Source organism: Dendropsophus ebraccatus, chromosome 8, assembly GCF_027789765.1.
Source record: "Dendropsophus ebraccatus isolate aDenEbr1 chromosome 8, aDenEbr1.pat, whole genome shotgun sequence".
NCBI classification, from domain to species: Eukaryota; Metazoa; Chordata; class Amphibia; order Anura; family Hylidae; genus Dendropsophus; species Dendropsophus ebraccatus.
The window spans coordinates 55,390,890-55,412,286 of NC_091461.1; the positions used below are offsets into that span (position 1 = coordinate 55,390,890).

At 46.5% G+C, this 21,397-nt stretch overlaps 1 protein-coding gene across 9 annotated transcripts in view; it reads left to right on the forward strand.

Moving 5' to 3' along the window:
* Window positions 1–21,397, forward strand: part of LOC138799356 (FK506-binding protein 5-like) — a 104,266-nt gene that overhangs the window by 2,026 nt on the left and 80,843 nt on the right. For 5 of the 9 annotated variants that reach the window (XM_069980397.1, XM_069980401.1, XM_069980400.1 and 2 more), the window contains exons 3-13: window positions 7,345–7,366; window positions 8,129–8,147; window positions 8,254–8,301; window positions 8,394–8,432; window positions 8,841–8,879; window positions 11,447–11,473; window positions 12,025–12,063; window positions 12,514–12,564; window positions 12,813–12,854; window positions 13,153–13,191; window positions 17,691–17,729. In XM_069980397.1, coding sequence (XP_069836498.1) covers window positions 7,345–7,366; window positions 8,129–8,147; window positions 8,254–8,301; window positions 8,394–8,432; window positions 8,841–8,879; window positions 11,447–11,473; window positions 12,025–12,063; window positions 12,514–12,564; window positions 12,813–12,854; window positions 13,153–13,191; window positions 17,691–17,729 — 404 coding nt within the window. The remainder of the gene's footprint in view (window positions 1–7,344; window positions 7,367–8,128; window positions 8,148–8,253; window positions 8,302–8,393; window positions 8,433–8,840; window positions 8,880–11,446; window positions 11,474–12,024; window positions 12,064–12,513; window positions 12,565–12,812; window positions 12,855–13,152; window positions 13,192–17,690; window positions 17,730–21,397) is intronic. The other 4 variants (XM_069980399.1, XM_069980398.1, XM_069980404.1 and 1 more) reach the window with 4 other exon arrangements.

A 21,397-nucleotide genomic window follows, 5' to 3' on the forward strand; every position in this document is an offset into this window, starting at 1 on the left:
GCTCCATAGCGGAGTTTACCCCGACTAACAGCATGAGACTGACGCAGAGGAGGAAGGTAAAACACATACCTTCATCCTCAGCAACCCCGACCCTATAGAGGGCTATTAGCAGGTTAGATTTGTCTAACCTGCTGATAATTCCCCTTTAAGCTTAATTCACTTAAATGGAACTAAGTTGCAAAACCTGCACCCAGACTGGAGACAAGAGCGGTGCTGTCTCTGGAAGAAAGTGGCCATGTTTTTGTAGCGCTGGATAACCTCCTTAATAATGGCCGTCATTATAAAAAAAAACAGCAGTTTTTCACCTAAAAAAACCTTGACATAGCCGTAGACAGGTGTAACATAGGATTGATGCAAGCTTATACAGGAAATGTATGATGACGTATAGAAAATGCCTACATGTTTTATACTGGATAAATGGCCCGCAATGTATGTGTATGCAGAACAGCGGCCATTGTTTTACAATGACGGCCATTAGTAATGTTCATGATCATTATTAACGGCCGTCATTATTAAACAACAGCCATTATTTTACATGAAAGACACTGTGTAAGCATAGCCTTAAAAAGAAATTGAGAAATGGAAAGCGGTCTGAGTCAGGGAGCTAGGTCGGGTCTCTATAAGCCAATGTTCCTCCAGAATCACAGCATCAATGACAGGTTCCTGAAATCTGAAACATCAATCCACACAACCAAATTATACTACAGTCTTGAAATGAGAGCATGTCCCTCCTCCTCCTCATATGCTGCTCCTTCCCTCCCATTATTGACAGCTCGTTGTCTAGGTTACAGACCACCACAGTTCTCAAAAACAATGGTCTGGCGGGGAGCAGCATTTCAGGAGGCAAGTTTCCTAAATAAATGAATTTGCAAAAACTTTTAAAGGGAACCTGTCACCTGGCGTTCCGACGCTGATACCACCCAACCCCCCCCCCCCCCCCCCCCCGGTGCAGCCCTGGATACTTACCCTTTGCTGCAAGTCCTGCTCCTGAAGCTGGCCCCCGGACGGAGATATCGCCATCGGCAGCCGTGCGCGCAAGCTTCAGAGATGAGTCCGACGCCCATAGAGAATGATGGTTCCAGTCATTCTTTATGGGCATCGGACTCATCTCATGTAATTTGCATACAGCGAGCGCTCACCTTCCGACGCCGATATCTCCGTCCAGGAGTGGGACTTGCAGCAATGGGTTAGTATCCAGGGCTGCACCGGGGGGTCGGCTCAGCGTTGGAATGCTGGTGACAGGTTCCCTTTAAAGAGGTTGTGAAGGAAAAAATAACTTGTACCAAGTAAGAGATCACAGGGGGGGTGACCTCCATACTCCCCCGCCGATCTTTGTACTCTCCCCCCACCCCAACTTCTTTGTTATAAATGCAGCCATGGGTACTGCACGTGACCTCCAGCTCTAGTCATCCCTATATCCAGTTTTACTCCGTGTGATCTGGCCCTAACAGTAAGGGTACTATTACACGGGCCGATGAAGGCCCGATAATAACTGTAAACGAGCGCCGATCTGCTAGATCGTTTACTGGGCCTATTACAAGGCCCGATTATCGTTTAACAAGGGCTGCAGGGACATCATTACCGATGTTCTTGCAGCCCTTGCTTAACTTTATACATTACCTATCCAGGCTGCAGGGCTCCTCTTGCGGTCTTCTTCCCCCCGGGTCCCATGCACTCCAGCTTCAGAGCGCCCCGTCTCAGCTGACAGGCCGCTCAGCCAATCACTGGCCGTGGTGGTCCCAGCCAGTGATTGGCTGAGCGACCTGTCAGCTCAAACAGGCCGTTCTGAAGCTGGAGCGCGCGGGAACCAGGGAGAAGAAGACCGCAAGAGGAGCCCTGCAGCCTGGATAGGTAATGTATATCGTCAGCCGCCATGCCTATTACACGTTACGATGCGTGTTCGGCGCCCGACAATTATAGGTTGAAACCTATATCAACGATCAGCCGATGATCGTTGTCATCGGCTGATCGTTGTACTTATCACACAAGGCGATAATCAGACGAATCTGGCCGATTCAGCCGATTATCGTTCAGTGTAATGGTACCCTAAGGCTGGTCTTAGGGGAGGAGCGTGAGGGTAAAAGTATAGAGAGGACACGTGGCAGGATTTGTCACAGCAGGGTAAAATGGGGAGGAGAAGAGGGGTCGTTAAACGGGTTATTCACCAATTTTTTTTTTCTTTCAAATCAACTGGTGCCAGAAAGTGCCAGAGATTTGTAATTTACTTCTATTTAAAAAATCTGCAGTCTTCCAGTACTTATCAGCTGCTGTATGTCCTGCAGGAAGTGGTGTGTTCTTTCTAGCAGGAAGGTGTTTACTTTCCACTCTGACACAGTGCTCTCTGCTGCCACCTCTGTCCATGTCAGAAACTGTCCATAGCAGAAGTAAATCCCCATAACGGAGCAGATAGATTGAGACACCTACTGAAGCGTGAAACTCTTTGGATAATGCAGCTTGATGCCACAGGCCCGTGTGGCCTTAATGAGAGAAATGATATGAATACTCTTTTGCTTTAATTTGCCACATTGTATCACTTGTTAATTGCTTCTTTGCTATGTACGTGTATATATATTGCACCTCCCCCTCACGTTACATTGATCCAAACCAGACATAGTGCCATGGTAGGCGTGAAACATTTGTTGTTCCTCATGTGAACGCACCTGCTCTACACCTTCCCCTGTATGTAGGACATACAGCAGCTGATAAGTACTGTAAGAATTGAGGTTTTTGTTTTTTAATACAAGTAAATTACAAATCTCTGGCACTTTCTGACATTAATTGATTGGAATGAAAAAAAAACCTAAAAAACAGAAATATAGTAATTTGGGGATGATTCCCCTTTATCTGTGGTTTGGAGAGCGGTTCCCCGAGTTAATGGAAAACTCCTGTGAGCAGGGTCCCCAGGACGGTTGGAGGTCTGGAAGATGAGTGTCCTCGGGTCCGATGCGTCACAGCTGTGGGCAATGTGCAGGATAGAATAGTAATTGGAGTATGGTGGATGATGGGCAGTCCGGGACTTTCCTGGATTTAAACACAGTTATTGTATTAATTATATTTATCTGTTAATAAAAGCCGTGGCCTTAACTGCCACCTAAACCGGTTTCTAGTGTCTTCTTGGGGTAGGGGTGGTTGGATGTTCCATACATCTGAATGAGGTTGTATGTGCAGCATGGCCGATGATTTCTCATTCCAATGTACAAAACACTAGCAGAAAATCTACAAGAAATCTGTCTCCTCTCAATCCACTTGTGGCCAAAGGGAAAAAAAAACTGCACATGGCAATACAGGAAGTCTGTGTAACATACTGACCCAAGACACACACACAAACCAAATTGTGGCACCTTCCCGGTGTAACAGGCCGACGTATAACCACAGTCCAGACCAGGGTGGTTAAACTAGTGTCCTTCCAGCTTAGCTCTGGCTGTCCAGGTATGATGGGAATTGTAGTTTTACTACAGCTGGAGGTCCGCTAGTTTGACACCCCTAGTCCAGATTATACCTGGTGTTAAAGTGTCCTATACCCTGGAGAAGAAATTACCCTAGGCCAATATAATATTATGTATGTACAGAATATAATTATATATAATTGTATTATTATAACATTTCACCCCCGTGGATTCAGTAGCATTAACGCTGGCTTCACACATGGAGTTTTTTGGAAAGATACCAGAGCAGTTTATGCGCCAAAGCCAGAAGTGGATTCAAATGGGATGGAAAATATACAGGGAGGACTTGTACTTCTCTTTCAGGTTTTGGCACAAAAACTACAGTGTCAGATTTTCAAAAAACTGTGTGAAACCAGCATCAGTGATATACTGACATCAGTCTGCAATTTGTTTTTTCGTTCAAAGCAGCTGGTGTCAGAAAGTTATACAAATTTGTAATTTACTTCTATTTAAAAAATCTTTAGTCTTCCCGTACTTATCAGCTGCTGTACGTCCAGTAGGAAGTGGTGTATTCTCTCCAGTCTGACACAGTGCTCTCTGCTGCCACCTCTGTCTGTGTCAGGAACTGTCCAGAGCAATAGCAAAACCCCATAGAAAACCTCTCCTTCTCTGGACGGTTCCTGTCAGGGACAGTCATGGAAGCAGGGAGAACAGTGTAAGACTGGAAAAACTGCACCACTTCCTGCAGGACATAAAGCAGCTGATAAGTACTGCAAGACTTGAGATTTTTATACCTATATAAGTAAATGATAAATCTGTATAACTTTCTGATACCGGTTGATTTGAAAGAATTGTCTTTTACCGGAGTACCCCCCCCCCCCCCCCCCCCCCCCCCCATAGTTATAATGTCCCCTGCTCTGTATAGCCCCCCATAGTAACAATGCCACCTGCTCTGTACAGCCCCCATAGTAATTATGACCCCCTGTGGTATACAGCACCAATAGTAATGATGACCCCCTGTTGTGCTCCAACATAAAAAACAAACAAACACATCATACTCACCTATTCCAGGAATGCAGCAGGTCTCTCCATCTTTTGGCCTCCAGCCTGTGAGCCACGGGAAGGGATCCTCCAGAAGGTGTGATGACATCATATCATTGCCCCTGCTGGAGAGATCCCGGCCTCTCACAGGCTGCAGGCTCGGAGTGCCCATGGCCTATGATGATGAATAGAACAGCTGGATGCTGACAGGTCCTGCTGCTGTATCCTGTTCTTTATGTTCACCCGCTCACACTGCACTACAGTGAGCAGGTTAAAGGTTACAACAGCGGAGCATCCCTAGAAGCTGCGCGGCTGCACCTTCCAGGGATGCTTAAAGGGGACATGAGAAACGGTGTGCCATGGGACTAAGCAATGGCAGGCCCCCTCCCTCTCCGCCCCCTGTGCAGCCGAACCGGCTGTACATGCGCTATGTCAGCCACTGAGCCTAGACTATTTTGCACCCTGGGGTATAGTTTGGCCTAGGACAGTTATCCCCCTGGGTATACTCTGGCCTGGACCAAACTGCATATAGTAAAGGGTTACCAGCTTACCATGAGACGCTTAGCGCTAGCACGGACTCGCACTCCAACAGGTGCAGGATTCACAGAAGAACAAACGAAGAGCCCAGCTTTCAGTGAGAAAATGCTGATTGTAGTTTATTTACATCCACTAGACAGTGCACAGGTAGCAGTGAACATGTGGCCTTTTTCTGGGGGTAGTATCGCTACGTGCGCACTGTCTAGTGGATGTGGATAAACTACAATCAGCATTTTCTCACTGCAAGCTGGACTCTTCGTTTGTTCTTCTCTGGACCAAACTATACCCGGGTTTAATGTGGGAAGGGTTCATGTGGCCTCCTACACTGGTCATATACTTCAGAGTGACAATAAGTGCAGCATTAGCAGTGACAGTGGTCTATGGATGTCAGTGGGGAAGGGCTCTGTTCACACTTGTATCATGGTTTCTATTCCTAAAAAAAAAGGAACCTTTCCAGATGTGTAACATAATAGATAGCGCTCCTGCATGCGGCACCATCCTTCCTGTCATATCTGCTGGATCCTCTAATGGCAGTGTGACTACAGCCTCAATAGATACACATAACTCCCAAGTGTCCCTCTTTTGGAGGGACAGTCCCTACTTTTGACCCACGTCCCTCTATCCCTCTTTGTTCCTCTTTTTGACCTAGTAATGAGATTGGCATTTGGAATCTACCCAATTTCCCCTCACAAAAGATACCAGTGATGATCAAAGCCATCTTGACTCAAAGGTTAAATATTAGAGATGAGTGAACCGGGTTTGGGTTCGAGTCCATCTGAACCTGAACGTTCGGCATTTGATTAGCGGTGGCTGCTGAAGTTGGATAAAGCCCTAAGGCTATGTGGAAAACATGGATATAGTCATTGGCTGTATCTATGTTTTCCAGACAACCTTAGAGCTTTATCCAAGTTCAGCAGCCGCCACTAATCAAATACCGAACGTTCGGGTTCGCTCATCTCTAGTGATTGCATCAATCTGCAGCAGATCCTGTATGTGTGATTGCATCAATCTGCAGCAGATCCTGTATGTGTGATTGCATCAATCTGCAGCAGATCCTGTATGTGTGATTGCATCAATCTGCAGCAGATCCTGTATGTGTGATTGCATCAATCTGCAGCAGATCCTGTATGTGCGATTGCATCAATCTGCAGCAGATCCAGGATCGGTGACTGCTAGAGATGAGCGAACCGGGTTCGGGTTCTAGTCGATCCGAACCCGAATGTTTAGCATTTGATTAGCGGTGGCTGCTGAACTTGGATAAAGCTCTAAGGTTGTCTGGAAGACATGGATACAGCCAATGACTATATCCATGTTTTCCACATAGCCTTAGGGCTTTATCAAACTTCAGCAGCCACCGCTAATCAAATGCTGAACGTTCGGGTTCGGATTGACTCGAACCCGAACCCGGTTCGCTCATCTCTAGTGACTGCATCAATCTGTCAGCGTGCTCCAAGTGGATGATTGAAAGGCAGAGAGGTCCTTTACTGGCCTCTCTGCCTGTCAATCATCCCTCCGAGGGCGCTGACAGGCCCAGATGACTACCTCTGCCTGTCACGCCCCCATGGGGTTAAACTGCTTTTTTCGGGTATACAGCTCCTGCTGCAGCCGCAGCCAGTACGTGCTGCTGCTGATTCAGGAGCTGTATACAGCGGTTCAGGGAACCATATCCGATTCAGATGACTGGTTCCCTTTAAAAAGTATAGAAATGTCCGTAAAATTTCCTTAGAGTGAGGCTACATTCACACGTCAGGATGAAATTCATGATCAGCATTTTTTCTCCGCAATCCACAAAATATCTGTAGTCTCCGCAGAGTGCTTGGGTGTTTTACACAAAATGCGGAGGCTCCCATAGACTTCTATTGGAGTGTCCTTACCGCAGTGGCAGACCGCATTACAACCAGTCCTATTTTTGATGTTGTGGATTGCGGATCTACAAAAATAGAGGATGTGTGAATTTCCCCATAGGAATTAATGGGTTACAAAGTTCTCTATATTTGCTGATCCCCAAATACTGAGAACTGCGGAATTAGGCCTGAACCACAAGTGTCCCTCTTTGGCCATCACAAAAGTTGGGAGGTCTAGATACATTAGCCACGTGCTTGGTAACCAGTGGTATACTCCTCCCTTCAGGCTCCGAACCTTTGTTGACAGGTGTAAAGTAACGATCAGTCGGTGAGCGAGGATTTGCTTGGCTGATCTCTGGCCCTATTACATAGGGCGATATCTGCCTGATATTACATCTAATGGTCCCACATAAGATGGCCATTACATTTCATGTGGCATCCTGTAACATCAATGAACAGCAGACGGAGCGTTACAGGAAGGTAATCTGACTGTTCTATAACAATATACTCTGCTTACTCTGTGTTTCTGATTTCAGGTTAGAGAGGACGACTTTAAGGGTAAGTTTTGCCCATCTATAATATCATCTCCATAGATTTTGGGGGGATTTATCAAGGCTGGCATATCTGTATGCTGCTCTTACATAGCCGACCACCCGCCCAAGCCACGTGTTTTGCCAAAAAATGTGATTGTTGGTGGTTATACTTATTAGCTGCTGTATGATCTACAGCAGGGATGGGGAACTTTCAGCCCTCCAGCTGTTGTAAAACTACAATTCCCATAAAGCTTTTGCTCTCCAGGCATGATGGGAATTGTAGTTTTGCAACAGCTGGAGGGCCGAAGGTTCCCATCCCTGCTCTACAGGAAGTTGTGTTCATTTTCAGTCTGACACGGTGCTCTCTGCTGCCATCTCTGTCTATGACAGGAACTGTTCACAGCAGGAGATTACAGTTCCTGACATGGACAGAGTTGGCAGCAGAGAGCACTGTGTCAGTCTGAAAAGAATACACCACTTCCTGTAGAACGTACAGCACCTGATAAGTACTGCAAGACAAGCTTTTTATATAGAAGTAATTTACAAATCTGTATAATGTTCTGACACCAGTTGATTTAAAAACCTTTTTTCTCCAGAAATAACCTTCTCCCCTTGTGTCTGACATCTATAACTCAGATTTTTTTCCATCACTCCCCTCTCTTATTGCCTTTAAGGTGTGCTGGTTTTTAGAGATTTTTGTGGCACACGACGTTAGTAAATATGGAGAAACAAGAAACTTTTATGTAACAATCTATTTTAACCTGATGTTTTTCTTTCTTTTCTTTAGAGGACGACTTGGATTTATGGTTAGTAAATCTTTACTGTGAATATAAAATGTGTGTGAGTCTATAACCCCCCCCCTCTCCTTATTGTACGTTGGGTTCCCACTATCGTTTCCTCTGTCACTTAAAGGAGCGAAGAAGACCTGGAGGAGGACGAGGACGACATTCTGGATGTGGAGTAAGGATCTCTAGTAAAAAATTGTACAATGAATGAATGAGTCTTTATTGTGTGTTGGGTTCTCACTATCTTCTCTACTCTGTCACTTACAGGAGCGAAGAAGACCTGGAGGAGGACATTCTGGATGTGGAGTAAGTATCTCATAGGGAAATATTATGCAATGAATGAATGAGTCTTTATTGTGTGTTGGGTTCTCACTAGAGATGAGCGAATTGCTCATATAAACAAAGCGAAGTGCCTAATTTGATCAGCGCTCTGCTTATCAAGCCACCAACCCTTCAGCGCAGCTCCGCTCCCTGACACTCCTCCCAGGGCGCCGGGAAAAGCTGCATTCAATCCTGGGAAACTTCTCCCAGTTTCCAAGGATTGGATCCAGCTTTTCCCCAACACCCGGAGTGGAGTGGCAGTGAGCGGAGCAGCGCTAAAAGGCTGGTGGCATGATGAGCGAAGTGCTGATCAAACAAAGAGCTTTGCTTTGTGTAGATGAGCGATTCACTCATCTCTAGTTCTCACTATCTTCTCTATTCTGTCACTAACAGGAGCGATGAAGACCTGGAGGAGGAGATTCTGGATGTGGAGTAAGGATCTCATAGTAAAATATTGTACAATGAATGGATGAGTCAGGGGCGTAACTAGGATTCATGGGGCCCCATAGCAAAAAACTTTATGGCCCCATTTCGGCAAACTCCGGCAACGTGTTGCGAGCCCTACATGTACACATGCACCCACATAGCCGCTAGTATACTGTGTCACCATCTCCCCCTCGTGTCACCATCCCCCCCATCTCCCCCATCGTCTTATCTGTTGCAGAACTACAACTCCTATTATGTGATGTAGTCCTGCATATTACCCCACACAACATGCTGGGAGATGTAGTTCTACAGCCTACCCTATACACCATGGTGATAGATGTATTCCTGTATATTACCACACACAGCATGCTGGGATATGTAGTCATGTATATTACCCCACACACCATGCTGGGAGATGTAGTCCTGCATATTACCACACACCATGCTAGGAGATGTAGTTCTATATTTTACCACACACCATGCTGGGAGATGTAGTCCTGCATATTACCACACACCATGCTAGGAGATGTAGTTCTATATATTACCACACACCATGCTGGGAGATGTAGTCCTGCATATTACCACACACCATGCTAGGAGATGTAGTTCTGTATATTACCACACACCATGCTGGGAGATGTAGTCTTGCATATTACCACACAGCATGATGGTAAATTTAGTTCTACTGTGCCACTGCCTCCCCCCTCCTATACTATATCAACCTCTAATCCGTTGCAGAACTTCAACCCCCACTATAACCCATCAATAGGGCATGATGGGGGTTGCAGTTCAGCATCTTGAATGTCCACAGGCTGCAAAACTACAACTCCCATCATGAACAGTTAGAAGGACATAGTGTGGGTTGTAGTTCTCTGGAGGTAATCTCACCTGTCCTGGTTCCTGCTCTGTTTTCTGGTCTTGTGTTGCTTCTGTGCCTGCCTCCCTCTTCTCTCTGGTCTGTGGGGGGCAGTGATGGTGTTGAGGGTGATGGTTGTTCTTCGCCACTGCGGTCGGGGATGTGGCCCCCGCAGGTCATGAGGTTGGGGGGGGGGGGGCTGCACAGGGGCCTCTGGGACATTGGGGGGGGCTGGCACACTTAGGGGGGGCTTGGCCCTGTTGCTGGGGACACTATTTGGGGGGCTGTTGCTGGGCACACTATATGGGGGGCTGCTGGGGACACTATGTGTGGAGGGAGGCTGGTGCTGGGGACACTATATCGGGGGGCTGCTGCTGGAAACACTATATGGGGGGCTGCTGTGCACACTATGGGGGGGCTACTGCTGGGGACACTATATGGGGGGCTGCTGGGCACACTATGGGGGGGCTACTGCTGGGGACACTATGGGAGGCTGTTGGGCACACTATGGGGGGCTACTGCTGGGGACACTATGGGAGGCTATTGGGCACACTATGGGGGGGCTACTGCTGGGGACACTATGTGTGGAGGGGGGCTGCAGCTGGGGACACTATATGGGGGTCTGTTGTTGGGGACACTATATGGGGGTCTGTTGTTGGGGACACTATATGGGGGTCTGTTGTTGGGGACACTATATGGGGGGGCTGCTGCTGGGGACACTGTATGGGGGGCCACATGGAGACACAGGACTGGGATAGGGGCCGCAGGGGGAGACAGGACGGGGGCCGCAGGGGGAGACAGGACGGGGGCCGCAGGGGGACAAAGTACGGGGGCCGTAGGGGAAGACAGGATGGGAACCGCAGGGGGAGAAAGGACGGGGGCCGCAGGGGAAGACAGGACGGAGGCCGCAGGGGGAGACAGGACGGGGGCCGCAGGGGGAGACAGGACGGGGGCCGCAGGGGGAGACAGGACGGGGGCCGCAGGGGGAGACAGGACGGGGGCCGCAGGGGGAGACAGGACAGGAGCCGCAGGGGGAGACAGGACGAGAGCGGGGGCCGCAGGGGGAGACAGGACAGGAGCCGCAGGGGGAGACAGGACGGGGGCCGCAGGTGGAGACAGGACGGGGGCCGCAGGGGGAGACAGGACAGGAGCTGCAGGGGGAGACAGGACGAGAGCGGGGGCCGCAGGGGGAGACAGGACGGGGGCCGCAGGGGGAGACAAAACAGGAGCCGCAGGGGGAGACAGGAAGGGAGCCGAAGGGGGAGACAGGATGAGAGCCGCAGGGGGAGACAGGATGAGAGAGGGGGCCGCAGGGGGAGACAGGACGAGAGCGGGGGCCGCAGGGAGAGACAGGACGAGAGCGGGGGCCGCAGGGGGAGACAGGACGAGAGCGGGGGCCGCAGGGAGACACCTGTGAGGGGCCGCATCTTGCTTGAAGATGCACTCCTCAGCCTCGATGTCCCTGTCTGAGCGGAGGAGTGCGGAAGCAGCTCTGGTCCGTAGGGGGACGGGCTGAAGGCGGGCTGTGATGAAGAAAAGCTGCCGGCCGAGTCAGGTGACGCGCGGGCGGGACGGAAGTAGGCGCACGGGATGGGATTCAATAATGCAGGCCACATGTTTCAACGCGGGGGCCCGGGCCCCATGGTAGCTACGCCAGTGGGATGAGTCTTTATTGTGTGTTGGGTTCTCACTGTCTTCTCTATTCTGTCACTTACAGCAACGATGAAGACAACGAGGAGTGGCTGTAAGTATCTCACGTATCGCATTTGAATAGAGTTTTTTGATGATAAAATCCAAAACAATTACCCTTTAAATGACAACCAAAATTTTCAATGTATTAATTATTAATGCATGATTCCCATATAATCTCATAAAAACATGAACACAAAAGGACACTTAACAAGATGAAGGGACCAGAAGAAAATACTTAATCAATGATACACTGTAAATGCAAGGGGTAAGCAATGTATTCAATTACAATTTATGCATCCTGAGCCCAATACCAAAACATATGTCTAAAGTGTAAAGTGCATAAGTCCTGGTCAACAATATATAGGTATCCCGAAAAAACGGCGGAATTGCCAAATCATACACAAGAATAAGCATCCAGCTGACCATACAGAGACCCGAACCATATTTCACCACCAGCACAATGCCCTCCAAAAGAAGTGGTTTGGAGGGGGATGGCATCCTGGCAGATCATAGGCTACAGGCCTTAATGTGCAGCCTCGGAGAAGTGACTATTACCCCCTTATAATACGTAATATTTTTTATTCCTTTCTTTTCATGTAATAGATGGAGGAGAGCAGTGATGACTACACCTTGGAAGTTCAGGTATCTATCGCACAATGCTCCTATCTGGGAAATGTGTCAGTAGTTTTTTTTGATTCTCTCACCATATAAAAAAATGACTAAAAAGCGATCAAAGTGTCCCATGTGCTCCAGAAAGGCAGCAATGAAGATGTCACTCAGAAATTACTAAAAAGAATGGAAGAAAATAGAAAATGTGGCAGAAAAAAAAAATCAAATTTTTTAATGTTGTGTCTGCCTCAATTTGCTTTAATTTCTGTGAAACACCTAAAGGGTCAATAAACTTCCTAAGGGTATTTCACACACAATTGTGAGGTTATTATACACCCGTATTTTGAATGTTACAGCCATAAATCATGTTTTTATTGAGATATCACAACATATGACATTTTCTGTTCTAAGTTTCAAACACGATAAAGTATCTATAAAGTTTAAAGTATAAAGTATCATCCACACATATATTCTCTATTACAGAAGATCCAAGTATCCACAGAGCTCATGGATCCCTCGCCTGGAGACCATCATGTAAGTATAAGGAAGTAGCAGAGCTGAAATTATACTTCTGTATTCTGTGGTTTGATGTACAATTCTCCCCATCATGGAGGCACCCCGTGGCAACAGGCTAGAGAGATCTGGCTACCGTGTTTTGAGACTCGCAACCGAGACTCCACAGACTCTTATTTTGCATATTTACAACTCTATTATGATCAATGTTTATAAACTGCCCAATCAAAAACAAGTATAAAACAAGCTGTTCTATGTTATACGTACAGCGAGGAAGAGGAGGAAGAGGAGGCGGCTGAGGACATCCCCAGGTAAGGGATCAAATAATATAATGTTGTGAATGCATAGATAGGCTTTCCTTACTATCCTGCACAGGGAGGGGAGTTGCTTTATCCAGCGCTACAAAAACATGGCCACTTTCTTCAAGAGCCAGCACCGCTCTTGTCTCCAGTTTAGTTGTGGTTTGCAATTAGGCTCCATTGACTTCAATGGACCTGAGTTACAGGTTAGTTGTAGAGTAAGGATCTCTAGTAAAAAATTGTACAATGAATGAATGAGTCTTTATTGTGTGTTGGGTTCTCACTATCTTCTCTACTCTGTCACTTACAGGAGTGAAGAAGACCTGGAGGAGGACATTCTGGATGTGGAGTAAGTATCTCATAGGGAAATATTATGCAATTGCAGTGTCCCAGAACATGCAGACTACTACTCCTATTATGGTCATTTCTATTTCTGTGTCAATGCCTGTTCTGGTAAGTGTTTGCACTGCAACTGCTGCTGGTTTTCCCCTAGTATTCTCTGGTATTGTGCATTTTCATGTGTATTCTCATGTGTTCCTGTGTATTACAGTGTACAGTGGTATGCAAGGCTGTTGATCACGTGACCTGTAACCATGGTTCCTCCAATGGCCGACTAGCTCTGGCCAGGAGCAACCATGTGACCTCCCACTTCCTGCTGACAAGGGAGTTGAGCCCCGGCTTCCAAGCAAGGAGGTTGTGTGGTTCTATCCTCTCCCACAGAAGAGTGACTAAGTCTGCTGCTATATTCCAGTCTTCGGCTGTTTCTGCCTGCTCAAGTGACCGGATTCTTTTCTCTCATCTGGGTGTCATTCCGTTATTTCTCCTCATCGCTGCAAGGATTCACAGCAAGTATTATTCTCAAGCTAATCCACCCAGCACCGCTATTTCTCTCATACTCCTACTCCCATCATCCGGCACGTATTCTCACAGCCTATGCAGCACCACTCCTGCCTTATTTGTCAAAGCCTGCTGTATACCCGGTTGCATCCGGACAGAACTGTTGCTACTAGTTACCTCATCTATAATAAAACCGCTGTTACTGAACCCTGGCATTGGTGTCCACTAACTGGTGCCCTGACTAAGTGCAGCGAAGAATCGCATGCCCATCATCACCCGCAGATTCCACAGACCGGCCCTACAGCTGTGCCGCCCTCAGGCCTATACCGTGACAAGTATAACCCCTGCGGCTGCCCCGGTCATTGCCCGCTCATAACACCAGCACTGCGGAAGTGGCCCCCAGGGGCCAGGGCATCGCATTTTTGGCGTCACGAACAGGATCTACCCGCCACGCGGTGTACCAGATCTACAGTTTAATGTCGTCTCCAGAGACTGTGCTAAAATTGCCATGGGAGTTCTGATAACTGAGTCGCTGCACGGCTTGGACTGTACACAAAATGGCCGCTTCTTGCTGTTATTTCTACCTGCGCCATCCCCCGGTGACGAGGGGGTTAACTGCCATGCGGCCGAGAAGCGGGAATTGCTTGGCGCCATTGATAATGACTGTGTCTCTCCTGATTGGCCGGCCGCTTCCACTGACGTCACTGTTGCTGGGCAGATTCTCGAACCTGATCCTCCAGCCTGGCGCTCCTCCCCTTCCGGCTACAAGTTCCGGCCAGTGCGTAGCAAGATGGCATCCTGCCGGGGGTGCGTACCTGCCTCTGCTGTACCAGTGCCACCGGATCCTCCCGCATCTGACACCAGTATCTCACCGGGACCTGGCCGATCCCGCTCCTCTGATTCTGCCTCCTCCGCAGCAGGGTCCACATCACCGGAGGTCGCTGCGATCGTAAGTGGACCGACGCCATTGTTTTCTGTCCCCGACCATAAGGGGAAGAACTCGGCCAAAGCCTCCATATCTCCGGGCTTGTGGCAGCCTCCCGGGCGCGAGTCGCCGCCCCTTCCACAACGGGTGTTCGGGTGTGAGCCAAAGATCCTGCCGCTGATAGAGGAGATTCGGCAGGCCCTCTCTGCCCTGCCGCCTGCCACTAAAGCTGCGACTGCCATGCCCACCATTGTTCCCTCAGCTCCCACTACAGCGGGGCAGTCCACAGCAGCTAACACTGCCGCTTCTACAGCCGTGGCTAAAGCTGCCTGCTCCACCACTACGGTTACCTATCATGTGGCCCCCATCATTTCTCCGGTCACCACGGTAACCCCTAGTGTTGTGGTCACTACTGCACCCAGCGATGCTTCTGCTCCAGGCCCTTCACGCTATAGCTATCCGTGGAAGAAGAAAAAGAAGAAGCCTACTCAGGGTCCTCCAGGACATTTCTGCTAAGTATCCGCTACAGAGACCAGAGCCCTTAAACTGTTTTTGTTGTCTAACTGTTTTGTTCCAGTTCCTGCAACGTTCAAGGTTCGTGCCTGGTCCTCCTGACCAAGTTCCCTGTACTAACCAGCCATGAGCTGATGGACACTTACCATTACAAAAAGTTCTCTAGTGCCTGTCCCAGAGCCTTTTACATGGACGATGTTCCAATTGCCTAAAAGAGACTCTACCTAACAGAGACACTTAACCCATTCCTTCCTAATGCACTTTCCTGTGATTGTGTGTTCCACACAGGGTATTATTGCACTTATTTCATTATTGCACTTTTTTCTACCATTGCATTCCAGTGTTATCGAAGTCATTGTATTTCCTCCTCTGAGTAAGCACAAGGTTACATAGATTGCCTCAGAGTAGAGTGCCTCTTTTGTAAAACAGTATATTTTCCAGTGTCTGAGTCAGATAGCTCCTCCTCTGAGTAAGAGAAGTCAGTTCACATATACCTCAGAGAAAGTCCAGTTTATGTAGGAGTGTATTTTCTCATCCAGTCTCATTATTGTGTATTATTATCATATCTATAGCTGGAAAGATTTAGTTGAGCCAGTTCGTATGCAGATTTTTCTCAGATTTTCATTCAATATTTCTCTCAGGTTTCATTCAGATTCATGTGAGCCAGTTCTCCTCAAGACCTCGCAGTATTTGTTGTCCCTTGTGTTTCCCTTCCTTTTGTTTCCAGTATTTGTTCACCTCTGTCTTGTCCCAACATAGTAGTTATCACACATAGTCTTACCTAACCTTCACACTGGTCCATACATATCGCACCTTGGATACCTTTTCGTGTGTTTGGCCTGTGGAGTGCTTGTGTGTGTGATTGAGTGGTATGAAAGGGAGCTCCCCATGTATGTTTGCTTTTATTATTTTGTTCTTTTCTCTTCCAGGTATCCAAGACACTACTCAGACACGCCAAGGTAGTACACAGGTCTTCACGTTCTCCTCCAGTAGGGTAACATATTTAACAGAAAACCTACTGTCTAACTGGCTGGAATATGGAGGGTCACCCGCCAGCAGTTAAGTTGTCCTGGCTTACACGTCAGATGGTTCACGCACTAGCTACCTGGTCGCCAGAGTACGTTAGGCACCCCTAGGTGAAGTCCTGCCACTAGGGTTTCTCATTCTCTCTCTTTTCACCTGTGCCCTGGGCGTGGGAAACACACACCTCCTCACACTCACTCTCATCATTCATTCCTGTTGTTTAATTGTCCAGTCTATTCATGTTTGCTGCCTTCTAGATTCGCCGAGGTCGGCTCAAATTTGCTAGGGAGGTATGCAGTGTCCCAGAACATGCAGACTACTACTCCTATTATGGTCATTTCTATTTCTGTGTCAATGCCTGTTCTGGTAAGTGTTTGCACTGCAACTGCTGCTGGTTTTCCCCTAGTATTCTCTGGTATTGTGCATTTTCATGTGTATTCTCATGTGTTCCTGTGTATTACAGTGTACAGTGGTATGCAAGGCTGTTGATCACGTGACCTGTAACCATGGTTCCTCCAATGGCCGACTAGCTCTGGCCAGGAGCAACCATGTGACCTCCCACTTCCTGCTGACAAGGGAGTTGAGCCCCGGCTTCCAAGCAAGGAGGTTGTGTGGTTCTATCCTCTCCCACAGAAGAGTGACTAAGTCTGCTGCTATATTCCAGTCTTCGGCTGTTTCTGCCTGCTCAAGTGACCGGATTCTTTTCTCTCATCTGGGTGTCATTCCGTTATTTCTCCTCATCGCTGCAAGGATTCACAGCAAGTATTATTCTCAAGCTAATCCACCCAGCACCGCTATTTCTCTCATACTCCTACTCCCATCATCCGGCACGTATTCTCACAGCCTATGCAGCACCACTCCTGCCTTATTTGTCAAAGCCTGCTGTATACCCGGTTGCATCCGGACAGAACTGTTGCTACTAGTTACCTCATCTATAATAAAACCGCTGTTACTGAACCCTGGCATTGGTGTCCACTAACTGGTGCCCTGACTAAGTGCAGCGAAGAATCGCATGCCCATCATCACCCGCAGATTCCACAGACCGGCCCTACAGCTGTGCCGCCCTCAGGCCTATACCGTGACAAGTATAACCCCTGCGGCTGCCCCGGTCATTGCCCGCTCATAACACCAGCACTGCGGAAGTGGCCCCCAGGGGCCAGGGCATCGCACAATGAATGAATGAGTCTTTATTGTGTGTTGGGTTCTTACTAGAGATGAGCGAATTGCTCATATAAACAAAGCGAAGTGCCTAATTTGATCAGCGCTCTGCTTATCAAGCCACCAGCCCTTCAGAGCTGCTCCGCTCCCTGACACTCCTCCCAGGGCGTCGGGAAAAGCTGCATTCAATCCTGGGACACTTCTCCCAGTTTCCAAGGATTGGATCCAGCTTTTCCCCAACACCCGGAGTGGACTGGCAGTGAGCGGAGCAGCGCTAAAAGGCTGGTGGCATGATGAGCGAAGTGCTGATCAAACAAAGAGCTTTGCTTTGTGTAGATGAGCAATTCACTCATCTCTAGTTCTCACTATCTTCTCTATTCTGTCACTAACAGGAGCGATGAAGACCTGGAGGAGGAGATTCTGGATTTGGAGTAAGGATATCATAGTAAAATATTGTACAATGAATGGGTGAGTGTTTATTGTGTGTTGGGTTCTCACTGTCTTCTCTATTCTGTCACTTACAGCGACGATGAAGACAACGAGGAGTGGCTGTAAGTATCTCACAGTAAGATATTGTACAGTGTGTATAGACACCGGACTGGATTCCATAGCAATTAAAGTGATCAGCAAATCCAATAAATAACGGCCTAGTGGCAAATCTGCAACTACGACCGTTGTTGAATGAATTTATACGTTGTGTGAACTTAGCCTATAGGTATACTCACGTATCGCAATTGAATAGAGTTTTTTGATGATAAAATCCCAAAAAATTACCCTTTAAATGACAACCAAAATTTTCAATGTATTAATTATTAATACATGATTCCCAAATAATCCCATAAAAACATGAACACAAAAGGACACTTAACAAGATGAAGGGACCAGAACAAAATACTTAATCAATGATACACTGTAAATGCAAGGGGTAAGCAATGTATTCAATTACAATTCATGCATCCTGAGCCCAATACCAAAACATATGTCTAAAGTGTAAAGTGCATAAGTCCTGGTCATCAATATATAGGTATCCCGAAAAAACGGCGGAATTGCCAAATCATACACAAGAATAAGCATCCAGCTGACCATACAGAGACCCGAACCATATATCACCACCAGCACAATGCCCTCCAAAAGGAATGGTTTGGAGGGGGATGGCATCCTGGCAGATCATAGGCTACAGGCCTGAAGTGTCAGCATCCTGTGAGTGAGTGGCAGATCGGGGAACTGACCGCTCCCTCTCTGCCATTCTACCTCACTACATCTGGGTTTGAAGATTTGGAGCACAGGGACAGAAATTCAGGCCTAGAAATGCCCTGATCAGCATGATACACTGGGATAAATCTGGGGCATCTGGGTCGCTCCATCTAAGTTTGTCCTGTCTAAAAATCCATGTTTTAATAAATCTGGGCCAGTGGGTTTCCATTTTATTGAGTTTGATAAAACCTCCTTAATGTGCAGCCTCGGAGAAGTGACTATTACCCCCTTAAAATACGTAATATTTTTTATTCCTTTCTTTTCATGTAATAGATGGAGGAGAGCAGTGATGACTACACCTTGGAAGTTCAGGTATCTATCGCACAATGCTCCTATCTGGGAAATGTGTCAGTAGTTTTTTTTTATTGTCTCACCATATAAAAAAATGACTAAAAAGCGATCAAAGTGTCCCATGTGCTCCAGAAAGGCAGCAATGAAGATGTCACTCAGAAATGATTAGAAAAAAATGGAAGAAAATAGAAAATGTGGCAGAAAAAAAAATCAAATTTTTTAATGTTGTGTCTGCCTCAATTTCCTTTAATTTCTGTGAAACACCTAAAGGGTCAATAAACATCCTAAGGGTATTTCACACATTATTTTGAGGTAAATATACAGCCGTATTTTTTACGTTACGGCCATAAATCATGTTTTTATTGAGATATCACAACATATGACATTTTCTGTTAAAAGTTTCAAACAGGATTAAGTATCTATTACCTCAACCATACATATATTCTCTATTACAGAAGATCCAAGTATCCACAGAGCTCATGGATCCCTCGCCTGGAGACCATCATGTAAGTATAAGGAAGTAGCAGACCTGAAGTCATACTTCTGCATTTTGTGGTTTAATGTACAATTCTATTATGATCAATGTTTATAAACTGCCCAATCAAAACTCTGTATAAAACAAACTGTTCTATGTCATACGTACAGCGAGGAAGAGGAGGAAGAGGAAGAGGAGGCGGCCGAGGACATCCCCAGGTAAGGGATCAAAGAATATAATGATGTAAATGCATACATAGGCTTTCCTTAGGGTGCGTTTACACAGAAAGATTTATCTGACAGATTTTGGAAGCCAAAGCCAGAAATGGATTTGAAATGAGGATAGATCTCAGTCTTTCCTTTATGACCTGATCCCTGTTTATAGTCTGTTCCTGGTTTTGGCTTTAAAGATCTGTCAGATAAATCTGTCTGTGTAAACGCACCATTGCCATCCTGCACAGGGAGGGGAGTTGCTTTATCCAACGCTACAAAAATATGGCCACTTTCTTCAAGAGCCAGAACCATTCTTGTCTCCAGTTCAGGTGTGGTTTGCAATTAAGCTCCATTGACTTCAATGGACCTGAGTTACAAAACCCAAACTGGAGACAAGAGTGGTGCTGTCTCAGGAAGAAAATGGCCATATTTTTGTAGCGCTGGATAACCCCTTTAGTTTCTGTGAAACGTCTAAAAAGTCAATAAACTTCCTCAACGTCATACTGAATAAATAGAGAAGTTTTTAAAATGAGGTGATTTATAGGTGTTTCTAACATACAGACCTCTTCAGATCCACTCCAAAACTGACACGGTCCCTAAAAAAATTAGATTTTTAGTTTTGGGTTATGTGGCAGGAGCTAAGAATATCACATGCAGAAACCTGCACATAATGAACATAGAGGAATGGGAAAATGCTAAATGTTAGATCTGACAGTGTTAACAGCGTTGAGGCAAAAACAGTGAGTGCAAGAGGTTATTTAAAAATGGGGTTATAATTCATGTTTTATAGAGCCATCATAAGATATAAGATTTACTGGAAGTTTCAATCACATTAGAGTATCCATAATCCCTAACACACATATTTTCTCTATTACAGACCTTCCAAGTATCCATCATGCTTATGGATCCCTCGCCTGGAGACCATCATGTAAGTATGAAGAACTAGCAGAGCTGAAATCATCCTTCTGCATTCTATGGTTTGATATATGAGTCCATCAGTGTTTATAAACTCCCTAATCAAAACTCTGTAAAATCCCCAATAACAATGTATTTGTATGTACAGCGAGGAAGAGGAGGAAGAAGAGGCGGCCGAAGACATCCCGAGGTGAGAAATCAAAGAATATAACTGTGAATGCATAGATAGGCTTTCCTTACATCTTACACAGGGAGGGGTGCAATGAGAGGACAGGATAGTGGGGGGGGGGGGGGGGGGGGGCTCTAGTTGGAATCCTATCACATATCATATTATATATTTCCATATTTATAAAACAGAAGAGTGTAGATCTTTTTACCCTGTCTTTCCATTACGTTGCTCAGAACACTAAAAAATTGAAGAATCTGACATAAACAGGTTGTCTAGGGTCCTATTCCAGGGAGTGTTTAGAAAAATCAGATCTAGGTTTGCAGTCCCCTCTTTTATAATAAACCTTATCATGTATAAATTAACTGTATATTAATATATGAGTTGGTTTATGTTCAATATACAGAGAAGATGACGAAGAGGAGGAGGAGGAAGAGAAGACCATCGTCATCCCTAGGTGAGGAATCAGAGTCTATATACATGGGATTGCTTGTATTTACTATGCTGCATAGAGAGGACAGGGGGCGCTCTAGTTGGAGGTGGATGATATTTCTCTATCTCCATCAATACCAACAAACCTGTCCTATAAATTACATACCTTTGTGTTGGTAAAACAAAGGCAGATGGGATCTCTTTATCTAGGAGCTGATGTCCGGCTACAAGAATACATTTCCTTTCTATAGTTTCCTTATAATGTGCTCTGTGATCCCGGTGGCCTTACACTAACCATTTATTTCTGACCATTTCTTGGTCATTTCTCCTCAGCAGAAGCAGCAGCAGAAGATC